Raw genomic sequence first — 14,875 nt, 5'->3', positions numbered from 1 at the left:
AGAAGTTGTTAAGCACCGATAAATAGAGTGTGTTTATTTTCGGTGATGACGTCATTTGAGAAGGCCATTCGAGCCCGTCGATGACGTAAAAAATCTGCGCGCCTGACACGGGTCCGCGAGAGAGAAAAGGTAACAGCGGAAGCTTTTGTTGTCTTGTTTCTAAAACAAAACAAAACAAAACAAAACAGAGGAAAATGCCCAAAGTAAAAAGGAGTCGGAAGCCGCCTCCAGACGGATGGGAGCTCATTGAACCCACTTTGGACGAGCTGGATCAGAAAATGAGAGAAGGTGAGCCGGTAGAAGATGAAGATCCTGTTGCTACTCGAGCTGCTCGGCCGTCGGGCTGCGTCGTGTTCAGAGATGTCCGTCCTGTCCAGTCACTGTTTCACTTCACTCTACAGTTCATTGATCCTGAGATGGTGCTGGTGAAACGAGTCGATATAGGCTGTTACGGTTGTTGTTCAGTCGTATCTAAATGTATGTTTAATATTGATCTGTTTATATACATTTGTTCTGTCTGTAATGCGTCAAATATACTCTATATACACAACTCTGACAGTATATATATATATATATATATATATATATATATATATATATATATATATATACTTTGACCAAATACCTGCAGACAGCTTCCAAGATCCCGTGTTTTAGTACCAGATTAATTGTTTCACACCAAACCCAGAGAAAGTTTTTTTAATCAACCAAGCAGCCGCACCGCTGATTTAAATTTCTTCCCAACAAAGCTAACTTTCCCTGATGTGTCCCAGCTGAAACAGAGCCTCATGAGGGAAAGCGAAAGGTGGAGTCCCTTTGGCCGATTTTCAGGCTGCATCACCAGCGGAGTCGATACATCTATGACCTCTTCTACAAAAGGAAAGCCATCAGCAGAGGTAAGCAGAAGCACTTAACATTTCCCATTTAATAGTTGTTTCGTACTTGATGTCTGTGGAAAGTTTTGGGAAAAAAAACAACAACAACCTGCCACAGTGTTGATGATAAATGTTGTCAGTTGTGGAGTTTTTTTCTGAGTTTTCCCTCCTACTGAAGTCATGCTGGCAGCGTCTACATTTGCCAGGATGTATTGTGGGCGATTTTCTGATGCCAAATCCCCAAACCCTAACCCAGTCAACAGTAAATAGTTTTTGTCTGCACAGAGCAAAAGACAGGAAAGAAGGTTCCTGAGTTATTCATCAGGAAGCTCTTCCTACTGATCATCTACTGAATCTTTGGCAGCTCTTGTAAACACAAACAGCCGTTACTTGTTGAGAAAAAAAAGTTTGCCCAACGTTGCCACGATCACCACCCTCTCCCACTTTGTTGTCCAAAACGTCCACACATAGTAACGCACGCACCACCAGTTGCTCTTTGCTCTCAGCAGCTCAGTTTCTGGTTGATCCTCAGTCATGTCCTCTAATGCAGCCTCAGCATCAGACTCTCTCCGCTGCATTTTTCTGACCACATATTCGTGTTAAATCAAGTCTCGCGTTGGAACCCCAAGACTTGATGCAACAGTGATTTAATCCTCTTTCCATGAAGTATTTTTGTGTTCTTTCTGTCTTGACATTTGAAACCTGTTCATGGTTATCGTGTACTTTATGTCAAACCTGAGCTGTTTTTCCCCTGTTGGTGTCCTTGCAGAGTTATACGAGTACTGTATAAAGGAAGGCTACGCAGACAAGAACCTGATTGCCAAGTGGAAGAAGCAGGGCTACGAGAACCTGTGCTGCCTGCGTTGCATCCAAACACGAGACACCAACTTTGGAACCAACTGCATCTGCAGAGTCCCAAAGAGCAAGCTGGAAGTGGTGAGTCTGACAGAATATCAGAGACTCTTTAAACCCAGGTACAATACAGCCAATGTCAGCGTGAGCTTATATTAAATTTGTTTTCAAGCCTGTGGTTGTCCTCCGCTTTACATTATTCCTGATGCTGTAGACGGTACCCCGGCTTGCAATTAATGCTTATTACCATTATTGATCACTGTTGTTTTATTTTTGGTTTTTAAAATGTCAGAAAATGGTGAACAAATATCCAACCGTGTTTCTACAGTCCTGAGGTGCAGCCTAGAACTTCTTGTTGCGTCCCAACCAATAGTCTACAACTAAGAGACGTTCAGTTTATTATAATGGAGACTAAATTCAACGTTGACGTTTAGAAGCTGGAATCAGAATTCTTGCAAATTTTTGGATAAAAAACAACAAAAAAACTACACTAATGGATTTAATGATCATCAAAACAGTTGTCTGTTAATCAAGAAATCATGTAATCATTGCGGGTGTATACAGTACTCTGTGACCAACCTCTGCATTTAGAGAATGACACAAACTTTACGACAAGGAACATATTTTATTTGTCAAGACCTCCTCTCTGATAGATGTAAAGTATGTTAATGCTGTAGGATTAAATATCAGGAGGACATTACTCAATAGTTTTATTTAGGGAAAAAAAGGTAGAAGTACATTATGAACTATAGATCTTTTGGTCTGACAAAAAATTGCTCCTGTGCTTCCCCTGAATAAACGGGAAACTCGTGAGGAAAATGTTACTTTAAAGACGTTCTGACTGCGTTTGGGGAAAATTAGTTATGACGGAACAAGTTTTGGAGAAAAGTTCAGCAAGATTTGGGGACCAGTTAAAGTGGCCTGTAAACAGGGACTGTGACAGGTCTCTGACTTTTACTTTTTGGGAAGGTATAGTGTTTAGTGCTTTGGATATGAAACAAAAGTGATTAAAAAGAAGACATGCCAGTGAGTGCTAGCTGTTATGTTTTAAGAGTCTGGAGTTAGAAACAGGATAAATATGCAGCTAACCAGCCTGTGTTGTTTGTTTCTCTCTGCAGGGAAGGATCATTGAATGCACCCACTGTGGATGCAGAGGATGTTCTGGCTGAGTTGCAGTGTTTTCTTTTTTGTTTTTTTGGGGGGGGATTTTAATTCAATTTTCTGGATGTCGGGGCTCAATCAGCCTCCTCTCTCACAACCCTGAAACAACATCGTCTTTTTTTCAGTCACCTGTATCAGAAACAGTTGGCTGACATGTTGACCATCATCCTCAGCCGCCGTTACAGGGGATCAATGTTTTGGTACTCTTCTGCGTTTAAACACAGAGGAGTAATGGAAAATACAGAGAGGGGCCATATTGTTCTAATACCATTAGTTTTTTCTGCGTGTTATTGTGTTTTATATCCAACTAAAGGCCTCGGCTCCAAACGTTCAGATTAGTAGTTTCTGGTTCAGGCCTCCTGTCATTCCAGCGAGTCTCACCCACTGTCCAGATTATTTCTAACGTGTTTTATTTCATTAAAGAGAGCTGGGAGGGACATTATTTTTGTTGTTGTAGTTTGATTTTAAATAAACCATTTCAGATTCACTTACTGTCTTGTGTTTTGTATTTTCTATTGTACGTAAAGTGTTTTATCAGATTTAGGTTTTATCATTCGTTTTCTATAAGCAAAGTGTATGTTATAAATGAAAAAGCCTGTTGGTTGTAGATGTAGACCTTGTTTCCTGTATGAATATAAATCAACAGGAGGCTGAAAACATTTAAGTTGTACGTCTTGATACAAGTGAGATTTGAGTGTTTGAGGACAAGTTTTAACATTTTAATTATTATTATTTTGTACATCTGAGCTGCATGCAACTTCATGTCAACAAAGAGGCAAAATTCCAGAGAGAAAATTAGGGAAATAATCCCAAATGAAATCATTTGCTTGTTTTCTTTATGTAACATGGATAGTTTCCATTTAAATGTAAATAACAGCACTGGAACAAAGTAACTAAGTTACTTCAATAATGTAATAATAAATATAAAACATTTTACTCCTACATTTATTTGACTGCTTAAGTGACCAGTTATTTTGTAGATTAAGGGTATTACTACACAATCTAATCAACAAAATAAGTATTATTATAGATTAAGCTACCCATCAGTATATAAAGCAGTTCAAAGCAGCCCCAACCTTCAACATGAAAATAACTGTTTACACATTGACGTGCATCAGTAAGTGTAATCCAACAATAATAAGTCTTAGTATCTGTCTGAATGCTTTCACCTTTTAATTTTATTTAACTTCTGAGGACGTAATTGTGAAAATATGGTTCAGGTAATAGATGACACTGATTAAAGTAGTACATATTGAAATTAGCCTCTTTATAATTAGTACCAAACGTTGAGATATTCCGGGAAACTGTTTCCTGTATTTTTCTTTTAATTTTAGTGACCGCTGCACAATACAGGTTGTGGGAAGTTCAGTTCCTCGCCATTAAATGTTCAGGTGTTTGAGAACAGGAACAAAACACTGACATTTGCATGTTTTCTCTAAACTATTTGTCTGTGTGTCTGACCGTCAGCTTCATGACAACAAAAAGCAAATATGTGCTGAATTTCAGAAAAAACAGGGTTTATACTTCCATATTCAATCTTTGCCTTTATCTTAACTTGGTTTTGTTCGAAGCAGTCACTCTTCGTATGACTGCGAGGCATTTTGTTTTCTGGTTGTCCATCTGTCACTGTGACCACACATTTATACCATTCTTGTGAACACAATATCTCAGAAATGTCTTAAAGGAACTCTCTAAAATCTGAAACAAAAATTCACTTTAACTCAAGGATGAACTAAATAGATTTTGATGCTCAAAGGTGACTTCACAAAACACACTAGTGGCGGCGACTCAAGAATTCATTTGTTGATTATGACACAGATCCATACATATTTATTGGATAAAATGATGAACTGTGATAGATCAAAGGTCAACTTCACTGTGACATCAAAAGCTCCAGAAAAACCTTTTTCTGGCCAATTATTTTCACCTTCAAACTGTGCTGAATGTATAAATCTTCTTTACTGTTGGATTGAAGATGTGTGAGAAGCATCCACATTTTACAATTTGTAGCTTCTTTACAGCAACATCCATATTTGAAGCTTTGTCGACTGTAAATCAGCTTTATTGGCCAAATATATGAACATATATAAGGATTTCTTCAAAGTCTTCACTACGTATGTTCTTTCAGTCAGATATGGATGTAAACTGCAAATTGACTATTTGGCGGAGGCGTATAACTTTGACTCGATAATTCTAGTTTCCATGACGTTGGTCAAGTTTGTCTAAAAGTATCGAGATCAATGGAAATTCAGAGATATTACATTACAATGTTGCCAAAACCAACACCTAAACCCTCTGCTGTTGTTTGGGACGGGACGAAAAACATGACTCCATCACTGTTGGAATCTTTGAGAGCGTTTCTTCTACAAAACAGAGGACTCCAAGTATTTTTCATCTCATGTGAGGTGTAAATATTTAATGATCATTGACCAAATCACTGTACAAATGTGATCAACTCGAACCTTCAGGTTGATCTGATGGACTGTACAACTCCTTCTGTGTGCAGCCCTTGAACGATCATAAAGACACTGCTAAATAACAAGCACCTTCTGCTCCTGAGGCGCATCTCCCATAAATGTAGCACAAACACTTTCAGTTTTTAATCATTACAATCTGAAGCAAACTTGTTTACGTCAGCAGCTACACACTGAGCTGCCCACACACTCTGCTCCTCAACAACATTATTATCAAGACGGATCAGAGCACTAATGTTGCAGACTTGTTCTCACTACATGCGTTTACCGCCACATTTTCTGGAATCCACCACCTTTCCTTCTGCTGCTTCCAGCAGGGCAATTCGATTTGTTCACAGATGAGCATTTATAATTCATGACACCTCAAACGCTCACACATCCGTCAGCGCTAAAGCAAGTCACACAGACACAAGTCTGTTGGTGTAATTGGATGTCTAATGGTGGTCTGTACTGGTTTGATCTTGCAGTACCTCACAGTGAGATTCAGCATAAGCAACGTGATCTCCCAACTCCAGGCTGAAACATATCTAACTGAATAATTGAATATCATTAATGTGACATTCACAACGTGCTTTATTAAAATCACTGGCAATGATGCCATCGTATAGGGCTGAAGTGAGCACAGCACCCCCTCATGATGACATACAAAAGGTAGACATGATATGGCAACATAAGGACACTGAGTGACAACATGTTAAGCACACTGTGGTATGGCTTGTTCAGATTACATTCACCTTTTTGCATTAGAGGGATAATAGCTAAAAATTAAAAAAACAAACAAACATGTAACGTGAGCAGAAAAATTAGATATTCAAGCACTTTAAAACAAAAAGACATCACATGCAGCAAAAGAGGGATAATCACCAAGCCCAAATTGCACTAAACTGAAACAATATACTGAATGGAATGAAAAATGTGAGGTTGCTGTAACTAATTAAAAGCCTTGTTAGTAGTAGGAAGGTAAGCAGCCATGATCCCACATTGTTTGACTTTTCACATTAAAACTCAGACCATGCAGTCACAAGAAAAGTCACCATCCTAGATACAGAGTCACAGCTCCATCACTGACGCCACAGAATCAGGAACAGGAAAATCTAAAAACGCTAGCGAAGACACTTCTTCAGTGGCCGATATGACAGAATTCTAAAAACATAAAACTTTCCTACATGTGCAATCATCTGGGTGCCCAAAACCTTTCTCCAAAAACAATAAATACTCAAAGGCTTGTTCATAGCACGGCCACAGCAAAGGGTTTCAAATACAGGTGAGGCAACTGTCCCAAATCAAACCAGGCTTTTGCTTTTTATGGCACAAGAAATAAAATTTTCTCATAATTAAAAACTATACAAACACATCATCACTGTTTCAGCAACATCAACTCAAACTGTGCAGCGTCCTGTCAGTCAGTTCATCCAAATATAACAGAAATATTATCAATACAGTGATCACCCTGGTACAAGACAGTCTCATGCTGACACCACAACACCCTCGCACAACTTTAAGACAACAGTGAAATTCAATACATTTAGGTTAAGTAGCTTTAATATCCATCCTGACAGTGTGGGTAATATCCATTAAAATGGTCGCCAGCAGGGTATATCGACAGCTTTTGGCTGCCGCCGCTGCCGGCCTCTACATGGGTGAGGGTGTGCGCACTGACATTATGTCTCTGGACATGCAATAATCACATGGACCCGACTGGATCCGATTCACACAGCGAATACACTTCCTCATGCATCACAATCCAAAAGCAGCCTCAGGGAATGCTTCCTCAATGCCCATCTACTCTGTTAAAATCCATCAACAGGTCTCTGTTTGGAACAAAATTGACATTCAATCGCTACTGCAGGAATGTGTGTTAAACTTCATTCACAAAAGGAGACAACGGACAGTGTTAGCAAGTGAAGCAAAAATCTAAAAAAAAGGCAGACAGTTTTGCCCGTTGGAAGTTATATGGTAGTTTCCTAAAGGTTGAGGCGTGTAACAAAACCAACTGTAACAATCCTGTGTGATGCTAATCAGGTTTCATGGACAGACGTCTGTTCTCCATGAGCAGAAGATGTCAGCATACGCGAGCTTCTTATAGTGATCCTGAAAAACATGTTTACGCACAGTTTGGATAATATCAAAGCTGACATACTGCTCAGTGAGTGGTAGGTGTTAACACAGAGCTGAGACTGAACCCGTTAGCGAGCTGGCTGAGGGCCGATCCGCTCACACAGACACACGTGTTGGATTGAGCTCTGTTGGATGAAGCAGACTATATGTACACTCAACATAAATAAAACAAAAATACTTTTGGTTTCACGCCCCGTTTTTAAGAGTTGAAGCAAAAGATCTAAAACTTCTTTCATGCACACATTAAGTCCATTTCTCAACAAAAACAAAAAAATGGGAACAAAAAGCAGCAACATGAGGCAGTGGCAGCAGATGGACTGGACTTCAGCACCTCACCACGATATCGTTATGCATTCAAATTGCCATCAATAAATCCAGTTTGTTGTCAATAGCTTGCACCTGCTGGATGTGGTGGTTGTGGAACAGCGTGTTAACATGTGGTCTGTGGGTGTGAGGGCAGTTGGACGTACCGGATGGAGATAGCTCCTGGTAATAAAATAAACAATTAATGCAGGCATTATGTTAATTGCATGCTTTCTAAAAACTTGAGACAATGGCATTGTGTTGCGTGATAAAACTACACATCTTAGAGCGGTCCTTTACTGTGACCAGTCCAAGGCACCCCTGTGCAAAAACCACACTGTTTCATCAGTATCTTGTTGTGCCACACCTGTTAGGTGGAAGGTAAAGTGCTCACTAACATGGATTTGAACATATTTGTAAAAAGAATGTGAGACAAATAAACCTTTTGTGTGCATAAAAGAAGTCCAAGATCTTTTAGTTCAACTCCTGAAAAATGGAAGCGAAAACAAAAGTGTTGTTTATATTTTTGTCGAGTGTGTGTGTGTGTGTGTGTGAGGACCTTAAAAATGCCAGTGCAAGTAACATTATTCTCCATAGAGGTGAAAAACACACTGACTCAAAGAACAACAAGTAGAGCTGACTGTCATCTGCTCTGTTATGTGTGTTTGTGAGTGTCAACGTGCTCAGGACCAAATACGCCCAAGTAAACCGATCACAGACATTCATGACTAAATCTGTCTCCTTTTCCCTGCGACCAGAGGAAAGAGCGAGAGCAGAGAGAAAGACGGCAAGGCAGAGAGAGATAAAACAATAAAAGAATAACCAGTGCAGTGAGTTTGTCCTGAAACTAAACTGACCTTAGACCTTAACAATATCACCTTTGGTCCATTAAAAACCAAAATGTCACTGATGATTTCTGCTAAAATATGAATAAAAGTCCTCCCAGTATAATATTAGATTTTGTATAAAACGCTGGTGGTGTAGTTAAAACTAAAACAAGGTGCTGCCGCACTGCTGCCCGTGGCGGGCTTTAGGTACTGCTGAGTGATGAGCTGGCTGAGGTAGAGAAGTATCTGGCTGTCCTCCTCGCCCAGCCCCAGCTGCTCCTGCAGGAAGCAGCGGCGTCGGCCCTCCACAACCTCGGGCCCCTCTGCGGAGCTGACCGGCAGGTGGAGGTGGTGGGTGAAGGTGAACAGGAAGGCCTTGGCTGCCAGGCGACAGAGCGTGCTCTGCACGTGGAGGAAGTAGGTGGAGCCGCGGCGGATGTAGGTGCGGTGGTCGGCTACGTTGGCGAGGAGTTGGCCACGATACGGCGGACAGCGCAGGGTCTTCTGGTCTGCATCCAGGATGGAGATGTAGCGACTGTAGCGAGACAGCGAGTAAAGCATGCTGGAGCCCACCGGAGACGCAACTCTGTGGGTACACAAAGGCAGAAAACAGTGTTTGTTACTTTACCGTTTACTGTTATATTTTCATCATACAGGGAGGCATTTCCGCTCGCTAACCTGATATGAAAGGAGTGGGGAAATAACAAAATCAGCTCTCTACCCTATAATCATTACTCTACAATGTAGTTTAAAGAGCGAATATGAAAACATGCATTTTGGTCTGCCGAAGCTCCAAACTGAGAACATAGGGGGGTGAAGATGAAGGAAATCCAGTCTAAAATGTCACAGAGGTTTCACGACTCAGTACATTTTACGCTCTACCAAGTAGATTTTGGTTTGTTTCTGTTTAGCGTGCAACAAAGAAAATTGCGTTGACATTGTGAATAAAGGTGCAGACATCCTTCGGCCTCAACAGCCACAGTGCTGCAGCGTTTAATAGATTCTAAATAAAAAAAAAGACGTTTGTTGCCTAGCTACTGAATTGATATGACTCATACATCCAGAGGTGCAATGTTAAATCCACACGTCACAATCCCACTGGATCCTCTCATCTTGTCTAAAGGTCTCCAAGTGTCGCCACAAAAATATTCAGCAAATTAAATTATGAACCCAAGGCGTCCTTTTAAAACACAAAATGTTTTAATACTTTGGGAATTTGATAGCCCACCTTGTCCTAAGAATGAAGAGTAGAAATGAAAATGAAGTTTAAAGACAGATGTGCAGCTCAAGGTTGAATAGCTGAATAGTTGCGTGAGTCATCGAGGACTGACTCAGACTAGATGAGTAACAGGAGAGTAAAGTCTGCTCTGCAAAGTTGAATATATCGTCGTCTTTACACTTCTCAGAGGTCTCCAAAGGTCTGTAAACAGCAACCTCAATGTTTCAGTAAATCTATGTTAACAACATCTATCTTTAGTTTGCTTCTTCTGCTACAAACCTTCCTGTAAGCTTCGTATAAAAGTGTGAGTTAAAAGCATAAAATGTAAATGCAAATTGGACTTTCGCCACTCCATATATACCTTTGCAATCCGATGAGTTTCCACCTCTGTAGGTCAGTAAGGCTGAAGGGACAGGACAGCCAAGCTTGGACCCTCTCTGCACACTTCCCAGGACCGGGCACAAAGAGAGCCAGAGCGGCAACCAGCCGGCGGACTCTGCCCTCATCGACCCCGAGAACCACCAGGGTTCTGCCACTCAGCAGACTCCACAGAGCTTGCATGGCAAAGGGGTACTGACGCACGAACTTCAAGGCTCCTTGCCCAACCTTCTTCCTCTGACGCAGGGTCACCACCCCACCGTAGCCCAGAGGTGAGGCAGCTCGATCAGACCCTGTGGAAGCACTCGTAGTGCAGTCAGACCCATCTTCCGCTGAGGTACGTGACACTGCATCTCCAAGGAGGCCCACGGGCAGGTTCAACCCAGCTGCGGGGCTTTCCAAGCTTGGAGAACCCACGGTGTAGTCGTCCTGGAGTGGAAGAAGGGCCTGGGGCTCCTGGTTGACCACCAAGGTTTGAGAGGGTTGTGGGTGGGAGTTTTGGCGGAGATAAGGCACCGCGACTGGGGCAGAAGCCTCATAAAGGAAACCCTCTTGGGCCATACAGCATGCCGTGTCGATTGGAACCAGCAAGTCTAACTCATTCACGCCGTCACACTCGTCCTCCCGACTGGCCTCCAGCCCAGGCACCACTTCCAGCAAGGACACGGGTGTCTGGTCTCCCCCGTCACCTTCATCCTCCCCTGCAGTGGTCTCCATCTCTTCACTACTACTCTCCAGGTCATGGTTATGGTCAGGGGTCAAGTCCGAATCCGGATCAGGTGCTTCTGACTTCATACTGGCTCGACTCTGTTGCTTCTCTTCTTGACCAACTCCGCTCTTGTCGCTGCTCAAGCTTCCTTTAGTCTCCTCTGAGCTCTCCTGGGTCTCTAGAGTCTGGTCTGAGGGGGAGGACTCCATGTGGCTCTGCCCAAGTCCAAGCTCACTGTCCTGGGTATGGCTGGTCTCAGAGGCTGGGTCAAGAGGATCCGGAGGTTCCAGTGCGTCCAGCTTGAGAGGTTCTGGTCCCAGCATTATAGGAGGTGGATTCAACAGTATACAATTGTCTACAGCGTGGTTCACAGCACAAAAAGGTCTCAGTGTTCCTACTTCATCCTCATCGTCGTCACCCAGGTCCTCCTCAAACAGGAAGTTGGCAATTTTCTGTTTCCTGCGTAGTGCCTTGTCAAGGCGGAGCGTGTGCAGGTAACACAGGTCCCCCCGGAAACTCCTCTCCGTCTCCTTCAGGAGCTCCACGGTGGCCTCGTAGAAAGTCTCGTCACACAGCTCTTGCAGGGTCTTCAGGCGTTTGTCAAAACACTTGGCAGACTTGGCTTTGATCAGCTGTGGCGTGTAGGATGGCCGACGTTTAACCCCCTCCTCCTGTTCCTCCACCCCTTCTTCTTCATCTCCTTCCCCATCAACCCGACCTTGTCCTTTCTCCCCATTTTCATTGTAATTGAAGGGTTGGGCAAGTTTGGTGTATTTGTCCAACAGCTCACATTCGCTCAAGCACTCGTTCATACACTTCTGGCAGGTGACGGAGTGAGGATCCCGGCGTGGACGGTGCTGGTAGGAGCTGATCTGTCTCAGCAGATCTCTGTGTTCATAAATGCTCTTTTCTACATTTGCAAGCTCGTTGGCCTTCTCCACAGCATGAGCGGAGTACAAGCACTGAGGCCCCGCCTCTCTCTGCAGGCCCTCCTCCCGCTGCAGCACAGAGTGAGTGTACCTGAGGAGAACAAAAGGGAGTTAGTGATGTGGATGTCTTCCAACAAGAAAAGCAAAAATAAGGATGACAAAACAGAACCTCCGGCTCAGGAGGAGCATCGGAATAACTGAGCACAGGAAACACTGAACACCTGCAGCGGAGCGCATTGTGAGCTGTTGTGTTACAACATGCTACCAGCATTGCTTTAAAGATGGCTGTGTTGGTGTGGCGTTTTGAATTTTTCCACCACTTTGGTCTATAGTGAAATGTCTTGACGGCTATTGGATGGATTGTCGTGGCATTTTACGTCCATTCATGGTCCCCAGAGGATGTATCGTAATGACTTTGGTTATCCTCTGACTTTTCATTTAGCACTAACATGCTAAACTAACAAATTAAATACGTACTTATTTGTTAGCATTGAGCCCCGAAGTACAGCCTCGCAGAGCTGCTACTTGGCTGGAGACTCCTAATCTTGATGAACTGGATGTGGAAGGCAAATTATCAGAATTCAATAATCGTCAAGTCAAACTACTCTCTCAACAGTTGTCTTCATACTGAGGATGTTTACAAGCAAGAGCTATGGTATCTTTTTACTTTTTAAAAAAATAATAATTATAACTTTCAGCTCTATTTTTTTAATGTCTCTAATGAACATGTAAAAATAGAGCAATTACAATTATCATTTAACTACATACCAGGTGCAAAAATGTAGCAATGGATATATTGCAAATATTATAGTAGCTAGGTCTATCATATTCTTTATCCTTTTTACTGTGTCTCTTTTATTTTAGTATTATTACTTTGTTTGGTTTTGAAAGCACACCTAACTGAGAGGTTTGCACGATGGCCCTGTTCACCTGTACCGGAGCGAATGGCAAATAAGTCCTTGAATTTTGAAATCTTGTATCTCGAGTTATTACATTTACAACAAAACTACTTTGTACGCCTGCCTGGTGGAGGAGACCTGTGTCAAAATCATATTTTAGTGGCTTCATCATTTTAGTTTTCCATGTAGTCACATGTTGCATACTCCTAAACAGAGTTGTGTTTAATCCGATTTCTACTAACTAACACAGACACATTGGTGTGTGGTAGTATGACTCCAGCACAGGAGGACTAGAGTTAGAGGAAATTGGGCACAAGGACGACGTTCTGTATGTATAATATTTGGGTTTGATAAACTCTTTTTAAGCCTTGTAAAGAATTAAAAGGTTGTATTGAAGTTCTTACTCTAGGTCCCGGAGCTTCCTCTGGAGCTCCTTGGCGAATGCTCTCCTGTTCCCGGCCTTCAGGCACTCGGAGGCCTGCGAGAAGCGGAGGGACAGCTCCTGAAACTGCAGCATGATTTTCTTCTCATCTGCTGCAACATATGCCATGCAGAACGGTCGCACGAAGCCCCTCGCCTCCAGGTCGTAGAGGGTAAGGTGATGGACATAGGCAAATGCCCCCTCCTTTGAGTCTCCCAGCACCACCCTGGAGTCCTCCACAAAGCTGAGCCTCGGGTAGCCACTGCCGGGTGGGTGCCCTACAAAGGAGGCCTGGTAGTCTACTGACATGATGCGCAGGGAGAAGTAGTTGAGATCGAAGGTGCCACAGACTTTAGGATCATCTGGGATGGTGAGGAGAGGCTGAGGGCCCACCTGCTCCGAGAACTCAGAGATGAGGATGAAGTCTTTGGTGAACTTGGCATAGGAGGTCTTAGCCCAGGGGTTGGAGTCAGCCAGCGGATGGAGGGGAACGGAGAACTCATCTGGGACGGCCCAGGGGTCCGGATTAGTCTGCCCATCCTCATCCTCTTTAGTGAAAGCCACCACATCCGGGGAGCCTATCATAGTGGTGTTGTTGAGCAAGGCATGAGAAACACAACACACGGAGCAACACCACTAACAGTCATAAAAACGCTGTCAGCGTACAGCAGCGGAGGGAAGTCACATAAAGTACAGTCAGACTGGTCATGCTGCGTTCACACCGTCCGGACAGCCCTGTGGTCAGTGATGTTAAAGGGGCTGTTCATCCAGCAAAGGGGGGGGGATCAAGCTGAATTATATACCCTGATTAATAAAGGGGTTCCACAGCAGATTGGGCCTAAAATCCAGCTACACCCCTGCAGGGTCAGGTCCACAGCACAGGACTGTTGATACGTGTCCGCCAAAATAAGAGTAGAAAACTCGACGGAAATACGAGTCGGTTCCTCTGTTAACAAAAAGCAATTATCCAGCGCCAATCACAGCGTCCGGGCAGGCAGCACACCATCCATGATGTGCAGGAAGGACAAATGTACAGCAGCGTCGGCGTCAGAGGAGAGCTGCTCTCCTCTTCCTCTTCGTGTCTTCATGCGCCGCGTCCTTCACGTTAATGACTTCTGGGCTTAAATACGAAGCGTCGGCGCGACGGAGACCCAGACAGAGGCGCTGCACTTATAATGTCCATATCCAGAGACAGACGCCATGTTTACCCAGCTGGCTGTTGTCTGGTCAGGTGATCAATGCTGCCTCTGATTTAGAGGAAATCCACCCCGAAACACAATATTCACATATTCGGACTGTCACGACCAAAGTGAGGCTCATGGGGGCCAGACAGACTTATTTCTGGTATTTTATAAAATACTGATGTCATGATTTAGACCTTCAAACATCTCAACATTAATTCTTTAGTTGTTTTTTTTAGATAGTTTTGTAGCAGACTGTTTTACAACAATACTTATCAGTATAGATCAGGTTATGCCATATATTTTTTGATCAAGCGCGTTTGTAGATTTGTATAATAAAACGAGACAGTTTTATTTCCAAACATTAAAGTGCTTTCAGAGTTGCCATGCTGACAGGAATCAATTTTGGTGGTGAGATACTGAAAAGTACTCACCAATTGAATTAAAAAAAAAAAAAACTTGTTTTATTTAACTGTTGATTGTAAACTTCCCTAAAAAAATTACAAAGGACATCACCTCAGCATGAATT

The 14,875-nt window shown here is 42.9% G+C and overlaps 2 protein-coding genes across 2 annotated transcripts; one reads left to right on the top strand and one right to left on the bottom strand.

The window, feature by feature from the left end:
* Positions 1-83: 83 nt before the first annotated feature.
* Positions 84-3,375, top strand: bud31 (BUD31 homolog). Its single transcript, XM_069149596.1, has 4 exons — positions 84-288; positions 774-896; positions 1,645-1,811; positions 2,846-3,375. Exons 1-4 carry the CDS (start codon positions 195-197, stop codon positions 2,894-2,896), a joined length of 435 nt encoding a protein of 144 aa, XP_069005697.1. The 5' UTR covers positions 84-194; the 3' UTR covers positions 2,897-3,375.
* A 216-nt stretch (positions 3,376-3,591) lies between these two features.
* smcr8a (Smith-Magenis syndrome chromosome region, candidate 8a) lies at positions 3,592-14,380 on the bottom strand. The gene is made up of 3 exons (XM_069149591.1): positions 13,149-14,380; positions 10,191-11,936; positions 3,592-9,196 (listed from the first exon to the last, which is right to left on the bottom strand). Exons 1-3 carry the CDS (start codon positions 13,748-13,750, stop codon positions 8,737-8,739), a joined length of 2,808 nt encoding a protein of 935 aa, XP_069005692.1. The 5' UTR covers positions 13,751-14,380; the 3' UTR covers positions 3,592-8,736.
* Positions 14,381-14,875: the final 495 nt, after the last annotated feature.

Source organism: Embiotoca jacksoni, unplaced genomic scaffold, assembly GCF_022577435.1.
Source record: "Embiotoca jacksoni isolate LCO1_2020_lvr unplaced genomic scaffold, fEmbJac1.0.p SCAF_15, whole genome shotgun sequence".
NCBI lineage: Eukaryota > Metazoa > Chordata > Actinopteri > Embiotocidae > Embiotoca > Embiotoca jacksoni.
Note: the sequence above shows the minus strand (reverse complement) of the source record. Positions and strands in the feature narration are given on the sequence as shown.

Coding starts and splice junctions, on each gene's coding strand:
- bud31 (XM_069149596.1), top strand. CDS start 195: ATGCCCAAAGTAAAAAGGAGTCGGAAGCCGCCTCCAGACGGATGGGAG. Junction 897..1,644: donor AAGGAAAGCCATCAGCAGAG/GTAAGCAGAAGC, acceptor GTGTCCTTGCAG/AGTTATACGAGTACTGTATA. Junction 1,812..2,845: donor CAAAGAGCAAGCTGGAAGTG/GTGAGTCTGACA, acceptor TTCTCTCTGCAG/GGAAGGATCATTGAATGCAC.
- smcr8a (XM_069149591.1), bottom strand. CDS start 13,750: ATGATAGGCTCCCCGGATGTGGTGGCTTTCACTAAAGAGGATGAGGAT. Junction 11,937..13,148: donor AGGAAGCTCCGGGACCTAGA/GTAAGAACTTCA, acceptor TGTTCTCCTCAG/GTACACTCACTCTGTGCTGC. Junction 9,197..10,190: donor AAACTCATCGGATTGCAAAG/GTATATATGGAG, acceptor GTGTACCCACAG/AGTTGCGTCTCCGGTGGGCT.